Source organism: Lutra lutra, chromosome 9 (assembly GCF_902655055.1).
Source record: "Lutra lutra chromosome 9, mLutLut1.2, whole genome shotgun sequence".
In the NCBI taxonomy this organism is placed as follows: Eukaryota; Metazoa; Chordata; class Mammalia; order Carnivora; family Mustelidae; genus Lutra; species Lutra lutra.
In genome coordinates this window covers 6144581-6166859 of record NC_062286.1, presented here as the reverse complement: position 1 = coordinate 6166859, position 22279 = coordinate 6144581, and the positions used below count along the sequence as shown (strand labels likewise).

Below are 22279 nucleotides of genomic sequence, written 5' to 3'. Positions count from 1 at the left end.
GTTTTCAGGAAAACTATCCAGCACCATACATTAGAAATACATTGTGAGCCACAGATGTAATTCGCCATTTTCCAACACTCGCAGTTTCAAAAGGAAAAAAGAATACATTTTATTTTATCCAATACAGCCAAAATAGTATCATTTCAAAGTATAGTCAGTATAAAAATTCTTTTTTTTTTTTTTTTTTTTTTTTTTTTTTAAAGATTTTATTCATTTATTTGACAGAGAGATCACAAGCAGGCAGAGAGGCAGGCAGAGAGAGAGGAGGAAGCAGGCTCCCTGCTGAGCAGAGAGCCCGATGTGGGGCTCGATCCCAGGACTCCGGGATCATGACCTGAGCTGAAGGCAGCGGCTTAACCCACTGAGCCACCCAGGCGCCCCAGTATAAAAATTCTTAAAGAGAGATCTTAAATTCTTTGTGAAGCCTTCAAAAAGCAGAGCGGATCGTGCAGCTGTAGCCGTCTCCACGTGGACTAGCCCCAGGCCAGGTGCCCCATGAGCACCTGCAGCCCGGCCGCGGTGCGCCGCCGAGTGTTAGTAACTACCGGGCTTTCTGGGGAAACGAGATGCGTAAGTTCACATACACAAACTTGCTACACATTTTACTAATACAGCGGATAGATCGTTCATGATTTACAAGTCATAATAAAGTATACAGCAGTCCTCGTTGTAAATTCCACGGGGCCGCTTGATTCTGGCAGGGCGCTTCCGCTGACTCCCGCCGAGCTCTCAGCTGCTCAACGCCGGTGCGGCAAGATCGGACTATACAGAAATACTTGGTTGCTGTCCGGTTCAGTGAGGACGCTGCTTATGTCGTGGGCGACAAAGGCAGTTAATATGGATGTCGGTTGTCATTTCTGTGTATGTGAGTGAATACGGTGAAAATCGGACGAGGAGGATGTATGTCAGAACTCCACTCGTCTGTCCACGTATGAGCGACTTCTTTGCTGCCTCAGTAATAGCTTTTGCATAATGGGAGACTATTTCCTCTTTCTTTCTTGTTCACAATACAATGGCTGTAGTCATGACGCCCTTTTAAAAGTTGAATGTGCTTTACTAGCATTTTCTTCACCATTTTCCCCCCATCCTTTTTGTTCAGCATTTTAACTATAATTCAGATCCGTCAAATTTCCCATGAATATTTTAGGCCTCGAGGGTCATTACAGCTGTTGCAGCCATTCAGCAATGCTGCCGTGGACACACGTACACAAACGGACATGAGTGTGGCCAAGGAAAATGTCATTTACGAAACCAGGCAGTGAGCGCGGCTAGGTCTACAGCCTTTAGTTTGCTGATCTTGGTTTAAACGATTGCGAAGGTTTATAGGTTTGCGCGTTTTTATAGTGTAAATGCTTCTGCCCCTGTAGCCTTGAAGTGACTCACTTGAAGTCCCTCAATGGGGTTGGGAAGAAATGCTCAGTAGCACTGTTCTGGATATTTCCATCATGCAGGTGCAGGACATGCGAATAGAATTGAGGATGATAAGAAGGAAGGAATTGAGACGTGATATGTTTTGAATATTTAATGCCTTTGTAATACTGTTTATTTAGTTTATAATAATGGCTGTGTTTAAATACCAGTTGACAAAAATTCTTAAACTAACAGCTTTCAAGAGCTCGTGTGAACCAGATCTAGAACACTCTTTCCAGTGGAGACCATGTTGGACAGCACAGATCTCAGTCTTTTCCAGGAACGTCAGCAGAATACACATCACAGACAAGATCTGTGTATCATGGGCGTGCCTGGGTGGCTCAGTGGGTTAAGCCTCTACCTTCGGCTCAGGTCATGATCCCGGGGTCCTGGGATGGAGTCCCACATCAGGCTCCCTGCTCATCAGGGAGTCTGCTTCTCCCCCTCCCTCTGCCTGCTGCTCTCCCTGCTTGTGTGCTCTCTCTCTTTCTGTCAAATAAATAGATTAAATCTTAAAAAAAAGAAAGATCTGTGTATCATGCCGCTCTAGCTGCAAGAGGCTGGACATTGAACATTTAGCCTTGTGGCCTCTAGAGTAGAGGAAAGCAGGGGCAATGGAGACAGAAATGCACATGGAGTGAGTCACCTACACTCTACAGTTGTGTTCTGCCACACAGTTGTGTCTACTACAGTTGTGTTCTAGAACTTCTTCTTCAATGATATACCAGCATGTCTTTATGTACACACAAATGTGTGTAGGGGCTTTTAGTACCTAAAACAGGATTATTCTTTAGTTCACTTTTTCTGCTTCACTGACCTTTATTGTATGTGTACATATATGGATGTCTCCTTACTCACTATTACTGAATTCCATAGCGGGGCTTTCTGTTTATTTTATTATTTCCATTTATTTTAACAATATTGTATTGGAGACATGTATTTGGTTCTCTGCATATCATTAGTGCTTTAGTGAGTATCTATATGTAGATCCTCCTTGAAAAGATATATAAGTAATTTTTAAAAAGATTTTATTTATTTGACAGACAGATCACAAGTAGGCAGAGAGGCAGGCGGAGAGATTGGGGAGGGGAGAAGCAGACTCCCTGCTGAGCAGAGAGCCCGATGCGGGGCTCAATCCCAGGACCCTGAGACCATGACCTGAGCCGAAGGCAGAGGCTTTAACCCACTGAGCCACCCAGGTGCCCCAGTAATTTTGTTTTTTAAAATAGACTCCACAGTGTGAAATTGGCAGCTCAAAGAATCTGTACAAATTGTGATGTATACTGCAAAATCACTCATCAAAAACAAAAAAGGGGCTGTTTCCAGGGATCGGGGGAAGGACGAGTTTGAGAATGCCTGTTTTCCCTACCCAAACTGGATAGTGCCTGTTTTTAAGCTTTTGCCAGTGATACTGGGCAAGTATTATCATTCTGTTCAGTTCTATTCTATTCTATTTAGAGCACTTGACCAGGTGAGAGAATGTGGGTGGGGAAGGGGCAGAGGGAGAGAGAGACTCCCAAGCAGGCTCCACACCCAGCGTGAAGCTTGACGCAAGGCTCAGTCTCATGACCCTGAGGTAATGACCTGAGCTGAAACCATGAGTTGGATGCTCAACTGACCAAGTCCCCCAGGTGCCCCTAATTCTTTTTTTTTTTTTTTTTTAAGATTTTATTTAATTGAGAGAAAGCATGAGAGGGGAGGAGTCAGACTCCCCACTGAGCAGGGACCCAATGCAGGACTCCATCCTAGAACTCTAGGATCATGACCTGAGCCAAAGGCAGTTGATTAATGAACAGAGCCAACCAGGTACCCTGGGTCCCCCTAATTCTGATATGCATTTCTGAGTGATTATTATGATTTCCTGATCATTCCTTATTTTGAATCTCATTTATTTATTTTTTTAATTTATTTTTTTTTTGTAATCGCTATGCCCAACTTGGGGCTCAAACTCAGGACCCTGAGATCGAGAGTCATCCTCTCCTCCAGCCGAGCCAGCCAGGCGCGCCTCATTTATTTTTCTAAATGGACTGACTTTATAATTTTTTTTTAACTCGATTACTTATTTGTTCACATTCTCATCCATTTTCACTTGATTTGTTAAATTTTTTCTTGTTCATCTGTGGGATTTTTTTAATTAAAGATATTAATCTATCTAGTGAACAATTTCTGTTACTTATTTAATTTTCTGTCATCTGTCCTATAGAAATTTCCAGTGTTTATAGAGTAAATATTTGTCGGACTTTATCTTCATGGCATTTATGATTTTCGTCATGCTTATGAAGATTTTCCCATGCCAAGATTTTGAGGGTATTTCTCTGTATATTGTTTTGGTACTTTTTATTGTCTTATCTTTCTACATTAATCTGGATTTGTGTGTGTGTGTGTAGGGTGAACCTGGAAACTATTTTTATTTCTGAAAGGAGAGCTAATTTTTAATCTCCTTTACCTCATTCATCCTTCTCCCACTAATTTCATGTGCTAGCTTTATAATAAACAAAAACTTGCAGTTGAACAAGGCCTTTTTGAGCTTTTTTCTCTGTTTGGTTAATCTTTTGATCTGTTTATGAAACAGTACTACATTATAAATCACTGTGACATGTTCTTTTATCTGCTGCGATCGGGCAAGTCTTCCTCATCGTATGTTTGTTTAGTTTTCCAGAAGACCTTGAAAGCCAGCTGGTCAGATCCCACTGATCCCACTGAAAGTATTGTCAGGATTTTGATTAGGGTTATGATGTTAAATTTAGAGATTAATTTGATAAGAGTGGACTTTATCTTACTGGAATTTTCAAAATAAGTCTAAAATTAAATTCATCGATACTAACACATATTCTACTTCTTTCCCATATCAGACACTTCTATATGCTTTCCCCAGGAATCAGTAGTGTCTCAGGGCTGACCAAGTACCGAGTGTTTTGACAATTTCCTTTATGCGTGAAGAAAGCGTCCTTTTCTCTCAGTTTGCTGAGAATTCTAATTCTTACATGGAAACATTGTTAAATTTGTTAAATTTTATTAAATGGCGTTCTCTGTATTGACTATACCTGCTTTTCCCTTTAGCTCATCATCGTGATGATAAAGACATAACTAGTCCTTTTATACTGAACCATAACTGCATTTGTCAAAAGAGCGCTACCTGGTCAAGATACTTTATTTTAAACCACGGTTAGTTGTAGAACGCCGAGCGCGTACTGCGGAACTATTTCAGCTCTCTCTTTGGCGTGACAAGCCACCAGACCAGACTCAGCGGCTTCACGACAGCGTGTTACTGTTTCTCGTGGTTCTGTGTGTTGGCTAGACTCGGCCGGACAGTCTTTGCTCGAGGACGTTGGTAGGGGCCGTTCCGTGTCAGCTGGAACCCGAGTCATGCGACAGCTTGACTGTTGGACACGCAAGGTGCTTCCCTCCGGCCGTCGAAGTCGGCTGCGCACCGGGAGGCCCGCGGGGGCTGCCGGCTGGGACCGCGCTGTCTCCGGGCCGGCCTGGTCTGCTCACGGGTGGCGGCCGGGGTGAGAGAGCGCGGAGGACGAGCGGTTCGAGAATGAAACAGAGGAAGCCGCAGGACATCGTGTGACCAGGCCTTGCAGTCTCAGGAAGTCGTTTCTGTGACATTCTGTTGGTGAACCAGGTCCTTGTCTTAGCGCCTTCCCCGGGGAAGAGGACCGTCCTCCAGCTCTTGCTGGGCGGGGCTGCGTGCGCTGTAGGGTTTTCACCGGTGGCCACAATTTGAAGACCGTCCTTTGGCCCCCACGATTTACATACGTCCTACGTGAGAGGTATCTCACCTCCTGAGACCCCCAGGGTGTCGCCTCCTGATGGCGTCAAGCTCGACCCATCCGTCTGCTCAGCCAAGCCCGTTGCTCTGCAGATGAGGCGTCTTCCGTGCACATGCTCCGAAGCAGCTCTGCACGTGAGACCCAGTGCACTAACGGGGCAGGCTTTGTCCCCTGTGCCCAGTACCCAGTACCCAGCGGTGAGCGGTGAGAGGATGCTTATAGGGTCCTTCTGTGAAAAGAGGACAGGAGTGCAAGTGTCTTAGCAATCTCTGGAGCAGAGTGATGGGGACGTCCAGTTGGACACCTGCTACCTGTTGCTTGAGTGATGCCCCGTCTCATCCCTGCCAGTTGGTCTCTGTGGCTCTTTCTCCACACCCTGGGCTGTCATTCTTTCTATACAAGAAACGGCCAGATTGTGCGGTTGAGCAGCTTTCTTTGCCTGCCACCTACCAGTAGACGACTGGGGACAGAAAGATGTCTTCATTTTGAGCTGCTTCTCCCTTTCCGTCCAGTCTTTCTTAAAGGCTCACGGGAGCTTCCCGTGTCTATAAATCTCCTGCATTAGACAGAAGCTCTTCCCACGGACCTCTTGTAGACCATCTCCTTTCACTGTGGTCTGAAAGTGCTGTGTGACAGCACCTTCCAGGTTCTAGAAAACGTTCTTGCCTGGCGGAGAGTCTAAGATGCATATCCTGAAGATTTTGGGAACTGTTGCTTTTCCCGAAAGGTTTTCTAAAGATGTGCCCATACGTCTTCCTGAGGTGTCATTAAAGATTACTCTTGACTTCGTCTTTACAGTGATTACCTTGAGACTACTTTGTGACTGGAAAGTACAAAGTACTTTCAGTACTTTTGTCCTGAGCCCTTTCTATTTTTGTCTAAATTCTGCTGAAAACCTGAATACTGCTCAGTTTTAGCTCATTGCTCTATCTCCATACCTCGTTGTACGCATCTAGAAGGAACCCCTTGGCACTGTTAGCAGTATGTACTCTGTGTTCCATGTTGGAGTGACCAGCAGTGTTAGCCAGTTTCTGTAGCTTCCAGGGACCGTTTCCTGACTGCCCTTCTGATCTTCACTCGCCGTCTCCTTCAGGCCTTTCCACTTCCCACCCGCACCCAGTCCTCAAGCCCATGCTCTGTGTTCCAGATTTTTATTGTGATCGTACCCCATTTTCACTTAACCAACTTGTGCTCTGATTCTCCCACTCTGCTCAACTGTGGTGGCCTAAAACACATACATATGTTCTTCCGCTGGTGATTTTGTGGGTTGGGAATTCAGGAAAGGCTGCACTGGATAGATCGTCTCTTAGGGATAGACATCGGTTTTTTCATTCACATCTTATGATCTCGTGTCTGTCTCACACTCTCTCCTACACGGTGTCTCATCCTCCAGAGCCTCTCCGTGGGGTGGTCTCAGGACAGTCACACTTCTTTCACGACAGCCAGCTTCTAAAAGGCAAGAAGTAGAAAGTGCCGGGCCAGTTACCGGCTATGCCTGGAACTCCGAAGCGTTACTTGTGCGGTCATCTTCTGTCAAAGGAGCTGGAAGGCCAATCTGGATTCAAATTGGATAGAGAAATAGACTCTTGTTCAAATGGGGGAAGCAGAAGATTGGGTTGTAGAAGAGCCTATGAAAGGGAGACATTGTTGTGGTCATCCTTGGGAAACACAATCAGCCACATGGTTTTTAGAAATTACATTAAGATTGATATGTCAACCCTCTGTGTGTGAGTAGGCACGTGTGCTACTTGGCCAGATAGATTTATCGGGAGTCTGTCAGCTTTGTACAACATTTGAAAGAGCTGTCCTCCTTTTTTTCCCTCCCTCAGGAATAATTAAACTAGTTCGAAATTACCTATTTGTCTAAAGTTAAAAAGATTTCTTTTTTAAAACAGTATTTATTTATTTGAGAGCGAGAAAGTGCATGTGCGTGTGAGTCAGGGGAGGGGCAGAGGGAAAGGGAAAGCGAGAGCGAATCCTCAGGCAGGCTCCCTGCTCAGCAGGGACGTGAGACTGGATCCCAGGACCCTGAGGTCATGACCTGAGCCAAAATCAGGAGTCAGACACTCAACCGACTGAGCCACCCCATGCCCCAAGTTTAAAAGATATCTTTCATGAAACCACCTGACTTGCCTACATAGGAAACTTAAGATTTTTAACTTCCCCAGATATGTCGGGCTTTTCCTGTTGATTTCTTCTTCGGTGTGTAGGAAGTCCTCCCCCAACCTGAAAACGTCTGGATGTTTATCCATGTTTCCTGTGTGTCTGCTTCTTCCGTGGTACAGTAGTTCTGCAGACGTCTAGGATGATGCCATGAACTGTTGAGGTGATGGTCCTCCCTGCTCACTTGCACTGTAGCCCTCATGCCATGTGGTCTTGTGTGTTCTAGAGTCCGTTTCTGTTCTCTTCATACTGATACCTAAAGTCTTCCATACCCTGTGTTTAATTATTGTAACTCTGTCCCAAGCACCTCGAGAATCCGAAAAATCACTAAATGTTCACACCTATAAAACGTGAGTAAAAGCCATCTGATCCACACTAAGGATGTGTGATTTTAGACTTGAGAACAAGTTTTTTAAATCCTATTAAAAATTTAGTTTAATGTGTAATTTAGCCAAATATTTTTGGGCCAAATTGTGTTTTCTAAAAAGAAGGAGTAGTAAATAGAAGAAATACCAATACTCACAATTTTATACTTGTGACTATGACTTGCAAATCTATAATTTGGTCTAGGGAGGTCTTTCAGAAGGAAAAAAATAATAAAAGCCTTAATTAGAGGCATCCACCATTGAAGATGGTACAAAATCCACAAATGTAAACTGAAATAGAACTAGTAAAGAGTTTTTACGGTTTACTGAAGAAAGCTATTTGTGGAGTAGATCTAGAAATATTTAATTTTTGAACCATTTAAATTTTGAATCATATGGTTAATAAATTACCTTAAAATGTATTCTTTAACAAAATGAATCTTTTACTTTCACTAATCTAGTTTATTTTTGTTTTCCAGATATTGTTTTGTGTTTGCTTTGGGATACCTCACAGTGTGCCAAATTACTAGAGTCTATATCTTTGATTATGGACAATACTCTGCTGATTTTTCAGGGTAAGAGTAACACTTTAACTCAGTTGCCTGTTTTTATCTCTTCTAACTTATTGGTGAAAGGACAACATACAGTTGCATTTAATAGTTCAAATGAAAAGTGATTGACAGACGTTTTAGTTGAAGATTGTTTTATGAATTTAGACCTTTTTTTGAAGATTATTTGAGAGAGAGAGAGCACGTGAGTGCAGGCACACAAGGGAGCCTGAGCAGGGGTGGGGCAGAGGGAAAGAGAGAGAGAGAGGGAGGGAGAATACCCAGCAGACTCCCCACTGAATGAGGAGCCTGACATGGGGCTCGATCTTACAACCCAGAGATCATGACCTGAGCTGAAATCAAGAGTTGGATGCTTAACTGGGAGAGCCAACCCAGGTGCCCTAAATTTAGATGTTTTCTTCTTGTGAAGTGGTCTTTTATGGTGCTGTATAATCACAAAAAGAACTTGTCCTTTTAAGTTGACTTATGTATAATTTCTAAATATGTAGCAATTAAATTTGTTATATGGCATTGATATTAGAAGCATTCTCTAATTTTATGGAAATTTTTGCCATCAGGTGTAACTGTTGAAAACCAGCGCCTTGGAATCTGTCCTTGACTATCTGTTTCTTTCTTTGTTCTCCTAAGCCTCTTTTGTATAGTCATTCACCAGTTTCTGTATAAGATCTGGTCACTTCTTCTTGGTTCTTAATACCCCCCGAGACTTTTCTTTGGACCAAAGGTCCTTGGCCTAGCCTTGACTTCTGAATTTCCTAGAGCAGACACTTGAGTGTATATTTTACTTGTACGCATTTCACTTTTATGGAATGTTCTACATTCTTATGTCTAGTATTCCACTGAGTTATGGAAATAACTTCTGCCTTTTGTTCCTTCAAAAGGGAGGTAGTTCCTCTGTGGTACTCGTTGTCCTGTAACAAAACTGATTAAATGTCTGCTTCAAGATAAATGTAGTCCAAGTGCTCACCATCTTTATAAAGGGACCTCTGCTTAAGGATAAGCAAAGTGGAAAAAATAAAAGTATATCATGGGATCGATGAAAAAAAGTAAATTCAACAGTAGGAATGGACCAAAGTTGTATGACCTTAGAGAAAAATTACTGCTATGAAACAAGAGAATTTTAGAAGTTGAAATTCTTTTCTCCTTCATGGGATTCAAGTAGATTTTACTTTTTAAAACCGATTTCTTGCATACAAAAGAACAAACAAAACCAAGCCAAAACGAACCAATTAAATACACTAAAAAACTAGTTAAATTAGTGATATGTTGAGTAGAATGAGGAAATATACCTGGAATTCATAAAAGGAGAAGAGATGCTGGTGATTTAGCGTGTAAGTAATAGATATTACAGAAAAAGAGCTAATGGGCTGTATCAGTGAATATGTTGGGCCACTGAAAGTCTTTGGAATTTGAAGACGTAAGCCAGGTTGCATGTTGTCGTTAGGGTATAATGCAAGTAGGAGCTAGTTTTGAATACTTAAAGGAGTCAAGGTCACCTAGTTTAAGCCTCCGGGGAGCCGTTACCTTGGTGGTCTCATTCATCGGGGTCTCCTTAGTGCTTAGCACATGGTGGCATTAAATAGACACTGAATCAGTAATAGTAATACCTTAGTAAAGAAGAAAGTAGAAAATACAGCGAGAAGAATGGGGGGGCGGGGAATAATAAACACAGTGTGGGCAAAGCTCTGTGATCTAAAAGAGAAATTTATAGCTTCAGTGTTTGCCTTATAATGAATTTAGAAATGAATGAAGCATTTAGTATGAAATAGAAGCAAAAAGCATCCTCCTGACAAATTCAGTTTATGCATGTAGATAACAGAAATGTTAGCATTAGCAACTGGAAGTTAATACTGTAAAGTTATGAATTTCCCATTTGCCTTCTCGAGTGCTCGGACGCTGTAGCCGCGTGCCAATGGCGCGAAGCAGGCCAGGCTCTGCCACCACTGCTCTGTGTCTCTAGCTTATATTTTGGGATCCCACATTCTACTTCATTTAAAAAATACCATGCTGCTTGGATTTTTTAATGGCCAGATTGACAAAGTAATCTAATGTCGCCAAATTGAGGTCACGAATGCGGTTGGCGTGAGTACAGATTGGCACGATGCCGTGTTTGCTGGGCCCTCACCACCCCTCCTCTGATTTGATCCTGGCTTTTAGCTTTCTTCTTTCTCTCACCTGACGTTCTAAACTCTGGTTCACTACGCCTCTCTAGCTGGGGATAGGCTCCCTGCTGTTAAAGCAACAGCCCAATTTCAGTGATAATGATAAACGTTTATTTCTCAGTCACGTGGCAGTCCTCTAAAGAGGGACCCTTTGCTTCCCACACTGATTTAGAGAAGGTTCTTTCCCAGGGCTTCACCTCCCCTCGCATCCCTGGAATCCTCCCAGTGACGCTGACGGAGGTGCTGTGCCCGAGCAGACGAGGGCAGGCCTCCTCACCGCTGCTGCCCGCATCCGACCGGAAGGGACCGCTTACGTGACCCACAAATTAGAGGGCAGTTTGCAGTAGGAGCCAAAGGCAGGTTTAAAAATAGCTTTTTCTGTGACATGGCTTGAAATATTTTGCTGAAATTTAAAATTTCATTTCAGCATGTAAATGTCACTTAAAATGTTTAAGTATGTGGGAGAAAAACAACAGAGCACGTTAAAGATGGATAGCCTGATATCAGACTCCCAGTTTAATGTGTAATGTGTATCCCCAGGAGGAAGCATTTGACCATCAGCAGTAGACTGATAAAGATTAGGCAGAGACAAATTAGCCGAAGGAGGCCATCTGGCAGAACGAAGTTGGGAGGACTTTTTTGTTCGTTTGTTTGTTTGTTTTTATTGGATACAGGACAGAAAAGAAGCCATCTAGAGGCAAACTCTTCCCCTAATGAAATATTTAGGCACTTAGAAGTCTTGGGTGTGTTTAACACATGAGTAGAAAAGATCATAACTTGATCCTGATTCGGGTAAATATCCAAAATGTTGGGTGTTTGCAGAAGGTAGAGTTGAATACAGTGAACTGTCCTTTGTCCTACACTCTCCTGCGGCCCGAATTTGGCAGCTAGAGGAAGTGAGGCGGGGCTCTTGCTGGGGAATCACGTGGGAGCTCTTTTGTATGGGGCATCTTACTTGCATGAGGCACAGGAAACTGATAGTGTGTGTTTGTGTGTGTGACTGTGTGTGTGCGAGTGACTGTGTGTGTGTGACTGCGTGTGTGTGTGACTACGTGTGACTCAGTATGTGTGTGCATGTGACTGTGTGTGTGTGAGACTGTGCGTGTGTGTGTGTGACTGAGTGTGACTCTGTGTATGTGTGTGCACGTGACTCTGTGTGTGTGACTGTGTGTGCGTGTGTGTGACTGCGTGTGACTCTGTGTATGTGTGTGCATGTGACTGTGTGTGTGTGTAGTTAGCCATGAGATCAAGATATGTTTAAAATGTTGATCAGATAAAAGGGACTTTTTTCTTTTTTTTTTAAGAACATATTTATTGGAGAGAGACCACAAGCTGGGATGGGGTTGAGGGAGGGGCAGAGGGAGAAGCTGACTCTCTGCTGAGCAGGGAGCCCGGTGCGGGCCTGGATCCCAGGACCCTGAGATCAGGACCTGAGCTGAAGGCAGAGGCTTAACCCACTGAGCCACCCAGGCGCCCCTAAGGGACTCACTTCTTGATAGAAGGCTGACTTTCATGCTAGCCTCAGAAAACAGATACAAAAGAAGTATAAAATAATTAATAGCTTCCCTTTATATCTGCAATAACGAGTTAGCAGATACAATAGAGAAGGGATCCTAGTTTCACAAGCAATTATTAAAAACTATGATATGTCTAGGAGTACATGTAAAAGGAAATGCACAGGATCTCTGTCTAGAAAACTATAAAACTTTATGGTAGGATATAAAAGAACACTAACTGGAGAAACATCTTGTGATTCAGATGGTAAAATTTAGTATTACAAAGATGGTAATTCCTCTCAAATTAATCTGTAGGTGTAAGGCAGCTCAAGGTGGGGTTTTGAGGGAAACGAGATGAACTGAAAAGTTTTTCTAGAAGTGTAAGTGCTTGAGAGTAACAATTTCAGTATAAAACACGCTACTGTTAAGGAGCAGTCACTTAAATATTATAGGACTGATACAGGATTAGACAAAACCATGAGACCAGAGGAGAGAAACAGACCCATGGGATCCGAGAAATAAAGGTACAGAATAGAAATGTTGGGATTATAGATCCAGTGGGGATGGGGAAAGCCCTTCTTGATTATTCAGTAAATGGTATTGAGACAGAAGAAGGAAAGGCAAATGCTGGCATTCTTTGTAGACAGCTTGTAGACGGAAGCGAGAACAGATTTTTCTGGCAGGAAGGTAATGAGTTCTGATTGCAGTGTGTTGATTTTTGTCGTGCTGAAGGGGTACCTTCATGCAGCCACCAAAAGAGAGGTACATGACATAATTTCCCCTTCAAATTAAGGATATATTTTAGAGCGAACCATGTAGTATCAGATGCTTAACAAACATTGTATTACCACTTACTCAGCTAGGATTTATTGAGTATGTGCTATACATTTCACTAGGTGCGAAGTACTTTTCATAGGTGACAGTCCTGTCCAGCATAAGGGACAGACTCCTTGGTCTAAGTTACAGGTGGGATTGTCACATGGACTCCTTTTGTTTTGCTTTGTTTTTATTTGGGGTGGGGGGGAGCGCGGCAGAGGCCGAGGATGAGAGACTCTTCAGCAGGTTCCATGCCCAGCACGAAGCCTGACGCGGGGCTCGATCTCACAATCTTGAGATCGTGACCTGAGCTGAAATCAAGAGTCGGACACTCAACCTACTGGGCAGCCAGACAGACGCCCTGCGTGCACGCCTTTTGGAAAGCCTTGCTCAAGCTGAGAGTCTTAATTGTAGGCATCTTTCTGTGCCCTGTGCTGAATCTAGAAGCCCCCCCACCCCCGCTCTCGTCCCCCTCACCCTCCTGTCACACGGCGCCCACTAACTGTCGTAAGTGGGACGGATGTGAATTATTCAGCTGCTGAAACTTAATGTTCCGTGGGTCCTGTTTCATCCCGAGGGAGCGTCTCCCTCACCCTGACCTACACTTGGTGAGAGGAAACCTTCCGTCCGGCTTCCGTCGGTCAAGTTACCGAGAGCGGCAGGTTTCTAGGTGGCTTGACTGGTCGGGCTTCCACCTTCCCTGAGCCTTCTCTGCTCTTCTGCGCGCTCGCGGAGCAGCCTGCTCTCATGACCCTTCTCGGGGTTCCGCGGGTTTCTCGAGGCTCTGAGCCCCCCACGGGCTGTGCCGCAGGGCCCTGCTCTCCGCTTGGGACTGTCGCGCAGTCTGTTTCCTGTGCCTGGGGCGCCCCGTGTGGGCGCAGGGCACGTGACTCCGACACCAGGTTCCCCGTGTGAAGCCCCGTCTCGTCTGTGCACGCGCTCCTTCAGTGTCTCCTTTGGCTCGTGACACTTCTTTCCGCGGTTATTCGCGGACCTGGTCGTCGCCCGTTGCACCGAGAAAGCCCCGCGGAGGCCCTTTCCCGGCGGATCGCCATGTTTGCTACAGGGAGGTCTCAGCAGACACTTGCTGTGTCGCGGTACCGTTGGCAGTATTTGTCACACTGCTGCTTTATTTCATTTACACGTGGCATCATTACCTCGATGGTTTACGTAATAACTTGGGGGTGGGGCAGGGAAATGGCTTCCAGGCTCTTGCAGGGATCGCCTCCGGTGGTGGGGTTCGGGTGACTGTTCTGACTCGTGTGGCTGCCCGGGCCCCATCCGCTCCTCCCCCAGGGGTCCGGGAGGCCCCTCACACGGACGTGCCCGAAACGGATGGCCCCTCCCTGCCCTCCTGTGCTCCTTCTCAGCCGCCTCCATCCTCCTGGGGAGCTGCTCTGGCCAGAAACCGTGGCGGCCTCGGTCTCAGCGCTGCATCAAGTCCATGGTCAGACCGTCTTCTGACGCTGCCTCTTTATCTTCTGACCACAGCTGGGCTCCACCGCAGACTGCACGTGCCGTCGCCCTCTCCTGCCTACCTAGCCAGCATCCCCTCCTGGCCTTTTTATCCCGCCATGGTTCCCCAGTCTGCGTCAGCCCAGAGCCGGAACACGTCCATTTAAAACCAGGCGACTCCGTGCCAGAAACCCTCCAGTTTGTGCATCGCTCCGTTAGGATGGAGCCCATCCTCACTCGCCCCTACTGAAGCCCTCTGGGTCCCACCTCTGCCCCGCCCTGTCTCCAGCTTCCGCCCCGTCCCCGCTCTGCACCTGCTCCAGTCCCATCTCCCCCTGGGCCAGTCACATTTCTGCCTGAGGACTGTTGAGCTGCTTTTCTCCCTTCCTGGACGTTCTTACCTCCACAAGCTGTCCGCTTGTTCCCGCTTGAAATGTCACCTTCGGGTGAGGCCGGTTATTACGGCTGTGCCGGCACTCCCTCTTCCTCTGCCCTGCTCCGTTCCCGTGCCCCGCACCGGGTGGCATCTGGCCTTCAATGCATTGATCTGTTTGTTTCTTATCTCTGTCCTGTCCGTTGTGAGGTTGGTGGCAGCGAGACCTGCATCTTGTGTCTCCAGCGTCTGGTTTATTGTAGGTGCTCGTTGAACACCTGTTTCTGCATGAGGGAGGAAGGGGAACAAATGAGCGCGGCTCGCCCTTTCTGGCTCCTCTCCCGGTGGATTCCGGGATCCAGGGTGTGGGGCATGTTTGGCGGCAGGGATTTGCTGTTTGTGGAGGAAAGAGATGACTAAGGGGGAGACTTGACAGTTCATCTCTGTTGTCAGGGGACTCGCGCCCTGCGGTGGCAAACTGACCTTTGACCTGGCAGGTGCTTGCCGCACCTGTAGGCACAGGTGTTTAGGGCGGGCGTCCTCTAGGGATGGTGGACAGTTAAGAAAGTGACTATTCTTTGTAGCATTCATTTTCTTTTTTTTCTTTATTACGTTCAATTAGCCAACATATAGAACATCATTAGTTTTCAATGTAGTGTTCAACGAGTCATTAGTTGCGTGTCACACCCAGTGCTCACCACGTCACGTGCCCTCCTTAATGCCCTCCCCTGTATTCATTTTCTAATAATTCAGCTATTAACTGTGGTTGAATTCTGTGTGATAGAACTAACTCCTGTTATTCTCATTATCTGTAGAGACAAAAGAGATGCGTATAGATGATTGTTAACTTCTGCATCCTTTTTTTTCTAAGTTTTAAGAAGTATAGCACTATTAGTTCTTTATATAAGAGAGGGCTTTTAAAAAAATATTACCTAAAGCTGTTTCATCAGTTGAAGTATTTATTTTGAACAGTTCAAGTCCATATTTTCCCACTTTCTTAGAAGAGGGCCAGCAGGGGTAAATACACGTCCACCCAGATACAATGATGTCATGTAGATGGTGCTGGTGGCTCCACCCATGACCCAGAGCTCACTTGGTGGAGGTTCTGAAGCCATCCACCTTCTCGCCCTCCTCCATCCCTCAGACTCCACCCTGCGGGAAGCCAGAGGGCCTTTCTGACTCACAACAAGTGGTCCCAGACTTTCTGGAACCCGGAAAGTGATGAGCTATTGCAGGCTCTGCCAGATGCAAAGTCAACAGGTAGTTAAAATGTCAGTAAAGGTATAAGTGAAATAATGTCTGTCACCAAAACAAGTTTTTATGAACAAAGTGCACTGTGGAGAAGACCCACGGCAGGTGATCTCTTTGAGAACATTGGAGTTGTTCTCATTTAGAAGTGTTGGCTTTGCACCCTGGGTTCGGCATAGTGAGGTGAGGTTGGTTCTCCTTCCTATCACTCTGTTGTTTCCTGTTCTTGCCCATGCCTGTGTTGGCCTCGTCTGTTCATTTTCCCCTGGTTTACTTTTCTGAGCTCTCATTAATCTGTTCGTGCCTTACTGAACCTTTTACTGTAGTACTGACTTTCATTTAGAACTTACTTCTGCAGTGCCTCTCCATAGTAATTCTGCCTTCTAGCATTTTACTCTCACATTTGCCACCCCTCGTTCCCATCCCATGACTGGTTGGACCCGAGGCATCAGGACTGCCAGCTGTTTAAAATCAAAGGGAACATTCAGGGCTAATGATCACCAATAAAGGAAATAAAATGATGTTGGGACATTTTTGCAAACTAGTTGCTTCTCTGAGCCCTTGTGTATGCCAGTTATCGAAGGTGCAGAGATAAATAAGGCATTGTTCCTGGTGATCAGTAGCCTATGACTTTTGTGGTGACAGGAAAGTAAACAGAAGAATTACAAAACAGTATGATGAATGCTTTCAAGCACGGATGAGAATGGACAGGCGGGAGGGAGTGTGATCAACCTGTAGAAGGAGTGAGAGATCGTGACTGGACACTTGGAAGAGTCTGTGTATTCGGCGTTTTAAAAATATTTATTTAGCACATGTCTTGAGCTAGGCACCGGGGATTTAGTAGTGAAAAAGACTGTTGGTTCCTTACCTCATGGACTTCCTAGAAAGGAGAGATTTTATTTATTTATTTTTATTTTTTAAAGATTTTATTTATTTATTTGACAGAGATCACAAGTAGGCAGGGAGGCAGGCAGAAGGGAAGGGGGAAGCGGGCTCCCTGCTGAGCAGAGAACCTGACGCGGGGCTCGGTCCCAGGACCCTGGGATCATAACCTGAGCCAAAGGCAGAGGTTTAACCCACTGAGCCACCCAGGTGCCCCAGGAAAGAGAGATTTTAAAACAGCCACTGTAATTGGATAAATGAAACACCCATGAACCTGAAAATATTTGGAAGCAAACAAGCCAAGGTTAAATGAAGGGCAGGTGTGGGCATCGTGGCTGAGGAGCTACGTGTGGTCGAGCTGTCCAGTGGGCTTCTAGTACGAAGTGACCTCTCAGCTGGGACTTGAAGAAGGAGCTGTCCTTGCAGAACGTTTCCAGAAAGAGAGGTCCAAGTGGATGGAGCAACATTTGGAAAGACTTGGGAGCATTCAACTCTGCTCCCTGCCTTCTTCCCATCCCTGTTAGGGACGTGATTCCCAGATAGAGCAGCACAGCCTCCCACGACCCGTTCTCCCAGCCCAGCTCCATGCCAGGAGGCAGCCTGCGGCCGGGACACCGGGGCGCAAGGAGGGCCTGCACTCAGGAAGCACATATTTGCATTTTGGGAACATCTTACCTGTCTGTACAGTTTAGTATGTCACTGTGCGGATAAGCTTCCTTATTTGACCAGCCATTTTGGTATTATGTTTTGAGGAAAAGAGGAAATTAGAATTTAGAACTGAAGAGTATTTTATAATTCTTTGGTGAGAATGAGGCAGGATGACAAAAGTGATTTTCTGCCCCCAGGGAAGTGGGAATCTTCGTTTTTGCAAACCTCGGAGGCCCATGAGACCTCCTACAAGCTGACACAGCTCCTGGGTGCTCCTAGCAGCCTGGGGCGGCGGTGGGCTAAGGGCTCGTCTCCCGAGAGTGAGCGGTGTAGGAGGAAAAACTGACTTTCCAGGGAATCCAAGGGGACTCTCCTCCTTTGTGCACTGAGTTAGAGCAGTTGTCCTCTGACACGTGTGAGTGTGTGTGTGTGTGTGTGTGATCTTGTCTGCTGGGTGAAGAGAAGGAGCTATAAGTTCTCAGGCGCCAGGCTCTGAGCATCTCATGGCCTCCCAGGGCATCCTCCTTGCTCCACACGTTGAAGGATGCTCGTGTTTGTCCAGAGGCGGAGCGGACCCTGGCCAGCCTCGTGCTCCGAGCATGGGGCAGCAGGGAGAGCACCAGGTCTTCATGGTGGGGTCTGGGCTTCCTCCCGCTGCCCGCTGGTGCTGTGGTTGGGCCGTCCTGCAGCCTTGCCTTCCCGGTGCCATGGAGGCCGTGCGGACTCTGAGCACGCGGAGCTCACAAGCTCTGCTTATAGGCAACACGGCATTTCCTGGTTTTAGTGAAATTCCAAAAATATAAATGAATCCCTTGTGATTAATTGTTCTGCAATATGAGTGTCTGTAAGCTAACGTAGTAAAGGATAAATGTGTATGCTGGTGGCTTTCTTAGGTGGATTTACGTGTTCTTCCTGTCCAAGCTATCCATTCAATTACTCATCCTAAAATATGGAGAAAAGATTGCCATTTCCTTAACTTGACATCACTCAGAGCCATCTTTAAAGGGTGCTTTAGGCACTGTCCCTAGGGCGGCTCTCAACAGGCCTTTAGTCCTGGGGGTCCCAGACCAGCGAGATGGACGCTGTCCTGTTTCTTCCTCCCCCATCCCTCCCGTTCTCTTCTACATTTCTCACCCACCCTCTTAATTTTCTACCTTTTCCCCTTTTCCCAACTCACTTTCCACCTGCAGGTCAGCTGAGGCAAAAGGCAGCATAGTATGTTGGAAAGTCAAAACCCAGAAGCCAGGGCCATGCCTGATGCCCGGGGCTCTTTCCCCCGAGCCTCTGTTCTATCCCGAGGGAGGGGCGGGCGGGCGGCACTGCTTACCCGGGGTCTCCGGTGGAGCCTGAGCAGGCGTTCCTCCCTCTCGCTCTCTCTTTCTGCCTGCCTCCTTCCATGCCCTCCCCTTCTCTTGTCCTTTCTTTTCTTCCCTCCTTTCCTCCCTTCCTCCCTTTCCGCCAGCTCCTGTACCTTCCCCAAACACAGCAGCCCCTGGATTATCTCTTTGAAATCTCTCCAAGGTCTTTTTGTGTGTTATAAAAGTCAGCATTTTGTAGTTGTATAAGCAGAAGAAACTCTTTTTCATACATCATAAGTATTATTTTAAGTTTCTGCTTTTAAATACGTGTTTTTTATTTTGTCACAGCCCAATGATGATAATTACCCAGAAGATCACTAGTTTGGCTTATGAAATTCATGATGGTAAGAATTTAGAAATTAACTTTTTGTCACTGAAAGAAATCCTATTCAAATGTACTTTCATCTGAGAAACGACCCTCACTTTCCACTCTGTATTCGAGGAAGTCAGAGAGGGGAGTCTTTAACTCTGCATAGGTTCACTAAAGTGTACTTATTTTTCTGCAGTGTTTCATCTCAGTTTCACACTTGATCCAGTGACAAAAACGGTGTAAAGGAATGGGATCCCATCGTAGGACCCACATTAGTGGCAAATATAAAGGAAATAGATGTTTGATCTAAGTCAAGTGTTATTAGTCCCTGCTTCATTTGTGTCACATTTTTATTAATATTTGAATGTTTTTCCCCATGCCCCTTATCCCTTAATGTATACACACAGTGACATCTGTTATTAGCATAAATATTTGTAAGTTCGGATTTTATGTCTTCTGTGGATGGACACATTGCCATAGGAAATGCTAACAGTCTGGGCCATGAGTCACGAGTTCGACTCTGGTTTCTTCACAGACTGGAGGAGCGTCCCCATGAGACCCGTCACTTGTAGTGGCCCAGGGAGCTTCTGGCACGGGGCGTTTAGCCCCGCTGTATACATCGCCTGTCCTGTACCCTCTGGTACGGAAGACCTACAAATAATTTTTAAGGAGGTTGTTTGCCTCTTAATTTAGTCCTCCTTTGGTCTTTAAATTGGGCTTAGAATCGAGTAAGTGGTTGTGTAATTGCAAATCATATCCCCTCTTTGGGGAGAGAAGGTAAAGAAATGGATGGAGAAGGTGTATGAGTACAGTTTTCATTCCTTAGAGTCATGCAGAGGTAAGGAGATCATTCCTTGCTTCATGTTGAGCTTCTAGCCCTTAATACCGATTAGTCATTGAAGCCATCTAATAATAGAAAGATCTCAATGTCCCCTTTTGAAAGTCATAGTGTTTGCTATTTAATATGCTAGCATTTTGGAATTTTTAAGTTAATAATAATTTCCTCTAGAGAAGGGTCAGGTTTGTGCCCTGACGTGTGTTATTTATCTCCTACGGACCTAGATGTGTTGGGTTACATGGTGCTCCTTTGATATGACTGAACCTGTGTTGCAATGAGAAAGAAAGGAACCAGTTATTCAAAAATTGGGATTATAGCTTGAATTTCCATTGATAAAAGTGGTGGAAGTGTGAATGGGGAAAAATGCCATTCTTTTCTTGGAAACCATAATTGATAAAAGTACCTGTTTTTATTTTTCAGGGATGTTTCGGAAGGATGAAGAGCTGACATCCTCACAGAGGGGTCTAGCTGTAAGGTACGTGTCCTCTTACTGTGTCCTGCCTTGGTTCACGCGGTCTCTGCCTGGGATGTGCTTTACTCTCCTGGCTACTAAGGCTGACTCATCCTGCTGGAGGTACCGATTTTGAAAACCAAACCTTCCTCCCTCTGCACACCGCCCTGCCACCAGATCTTGCTAGGTTAGGCTGCCTGTGCCTTCTCAGGCTCTCATGGCCCATTGGACATATCAGCCTGCATGTGCCTCTTATGTACCATGGATATCACTAAATTTTCTGTCTCTCCTGTGATTTTTCTGAGTTCCCTGAAGACAGTCCTCGTGTCTGCCACGAGGTAATGAGTGATAATCGCTGCTTCTGTTTATAGACCGACAACTTGATGGCAGGAACTGGGCTAAGACATGGTAATACAGCACAGAGATGTGTTGCTTTGAGATAATGAAGAACCAGTAAGATCTTCTCAGTATTGTTTGAGGAATTCATTCTGGGTAGGTTTCTACTTCATGACAGTCCTCTGTTGACGAACAGAAGGAATAGCTTGATTTCTTGGAAGGCTCTATCTTAATCTAATTAGAGATTGAATACTCATTTTACCTAAAGAAAAATTCCTAGGAAGCGCCTTGTTCTCTGTGAATCTAGAACTAACAGATCATGGCGGTCAGAAGAATGAGGTTAAGTGTGTGATAAGCAGACGGACCCTGACCTGAGTGTTCACTTTTGGTGGCATGTCTTGGGAATATTCTTAAACTTTCCCCATCTTTAAGATTATTTTACTTTGATATTGTCTGCAGTCAGTATTTACATACCAGTAAGTGTGCACTTGAATATACATAGTCAGTGAGAGATGACCTTGATCTGGGTTCTGTGGTCTTCAGGCGTCCTTCGTCCATCCCTGTAACCTCTCATTAGGAGACACTCAGCCCCCGTTTCTGCCTTGCCCTCCCACACACCCAGCTGACAAAACCCCAAGCCCGATTAAATTCGACTCTCTGCCCACCAACACAGTGGAGGAAAGCAGAGTGGAAAAACATTCATTGCCGATTGGACCTGCTTTGAGTGTGTTACCACAAGTTTAGAGTCATGGCCTTAGTGTTGCCAGGAGTTCAGCTGCGTCCTGTCCACTCCCACCCCTGTCCCTCTTGCCCGCCCCCCAGCTTCTGTGTGCTCCTTCCTCTGACTCCCAGCACCCTCTCCCCCGCACTCACTCGGGCTGGAGCGAAGTTTGCTTCTTGGAGAAAAGAAAGGCAGCTCCGCTTCATTTTGCTGCCACTGAACCTGCCAGACCGCCTGCGTCTGTGACAAACACTCCGCTTTCTCCCCACACCAAGGACTCACTGGCCTGCTCGGGGCCAGCTTCTCACTTCATGCTGAATCCAGCCGCTTCTCGAAGATTTTGCTTCTTCCATTGTCCTGTCCCTTGCATGGTCGCTCATCGTTTCTCTGTCAGTTGGTGCTGAGAGGAGACACGCCTTTACCTCGCTTTCCCTTTGAGCTCCTTCCGCGTTGCTCTGCAGCCTGTAGCACGAGACTGTGAGAGATGCATGTCCATCTCCCCGTCCTCACCCCCCTTCCCTCCTCAGCCCCCCGCAGTCGGGTCCGTCCCCACCGCTGCTCAGACAGCGTGCTTCAGGGGGACCCGCAGCTTCGGTGGGTGTAATGGGCGGCCTCAGTGTGCGGCAGCTCAGCCTCTCCGCACTGTCCATGGAGTATCTTCCTCTCTCGTCTTCTGGAAACCCCCTTCCCTGGCTGTTTCCTGCTGTCTTTGCGGAGTCCTGCCCCTCCGAGGCTCACCACTAAGTATTCGTGGGTTGCGAGGCACAGCCTTGGACGGCTCTGTCTTCTCTGGGGACCATGTGCCGTCCACTGGCCTTAACTGCTGTCCACGTATTTGCGGTCTCGTAACTGTCCTCCCACCTGTCCCCTGAGCTCCAGCTTCTGGGCAGCTGCCATTTCAGTAT

General features: G+C 46.0%; 1 protein-coding gene across 3 annotated transcripts in view; it reads left to right on the top strand.

The window, feature by feature from the left end:
- The window catches only part of MBOAT2 (membrane bound O-acyltransferase domain containing 2), a 119930-nt gene that overhangs the window by 79057 nt on the left and 18594 nt on the right, over positions 1 to 22279 (top strand). For 2 of the 3 annotated variants that reach the window (XM_047745489.1, XM_047745491.1), the window contains exons 4-6: positions 8194 to 8289; positions 19007 to 19062; positions 20287 to 20341. In XM_047745489.1, coding sequence (XP_047601445.1) covers positions 8194 to 8289; positions 19007 to 19062; positions 20287 to 20341 — 207 coding nt within the window. The remainder of the gene's footprint in view (positions 1 to 8193; positions 8290 to 19006; positions 19063 to 20286; positions 20342 to 22279) is intronic. The other variant, XM_047745492.1, reaches the window with a different exon arrangement.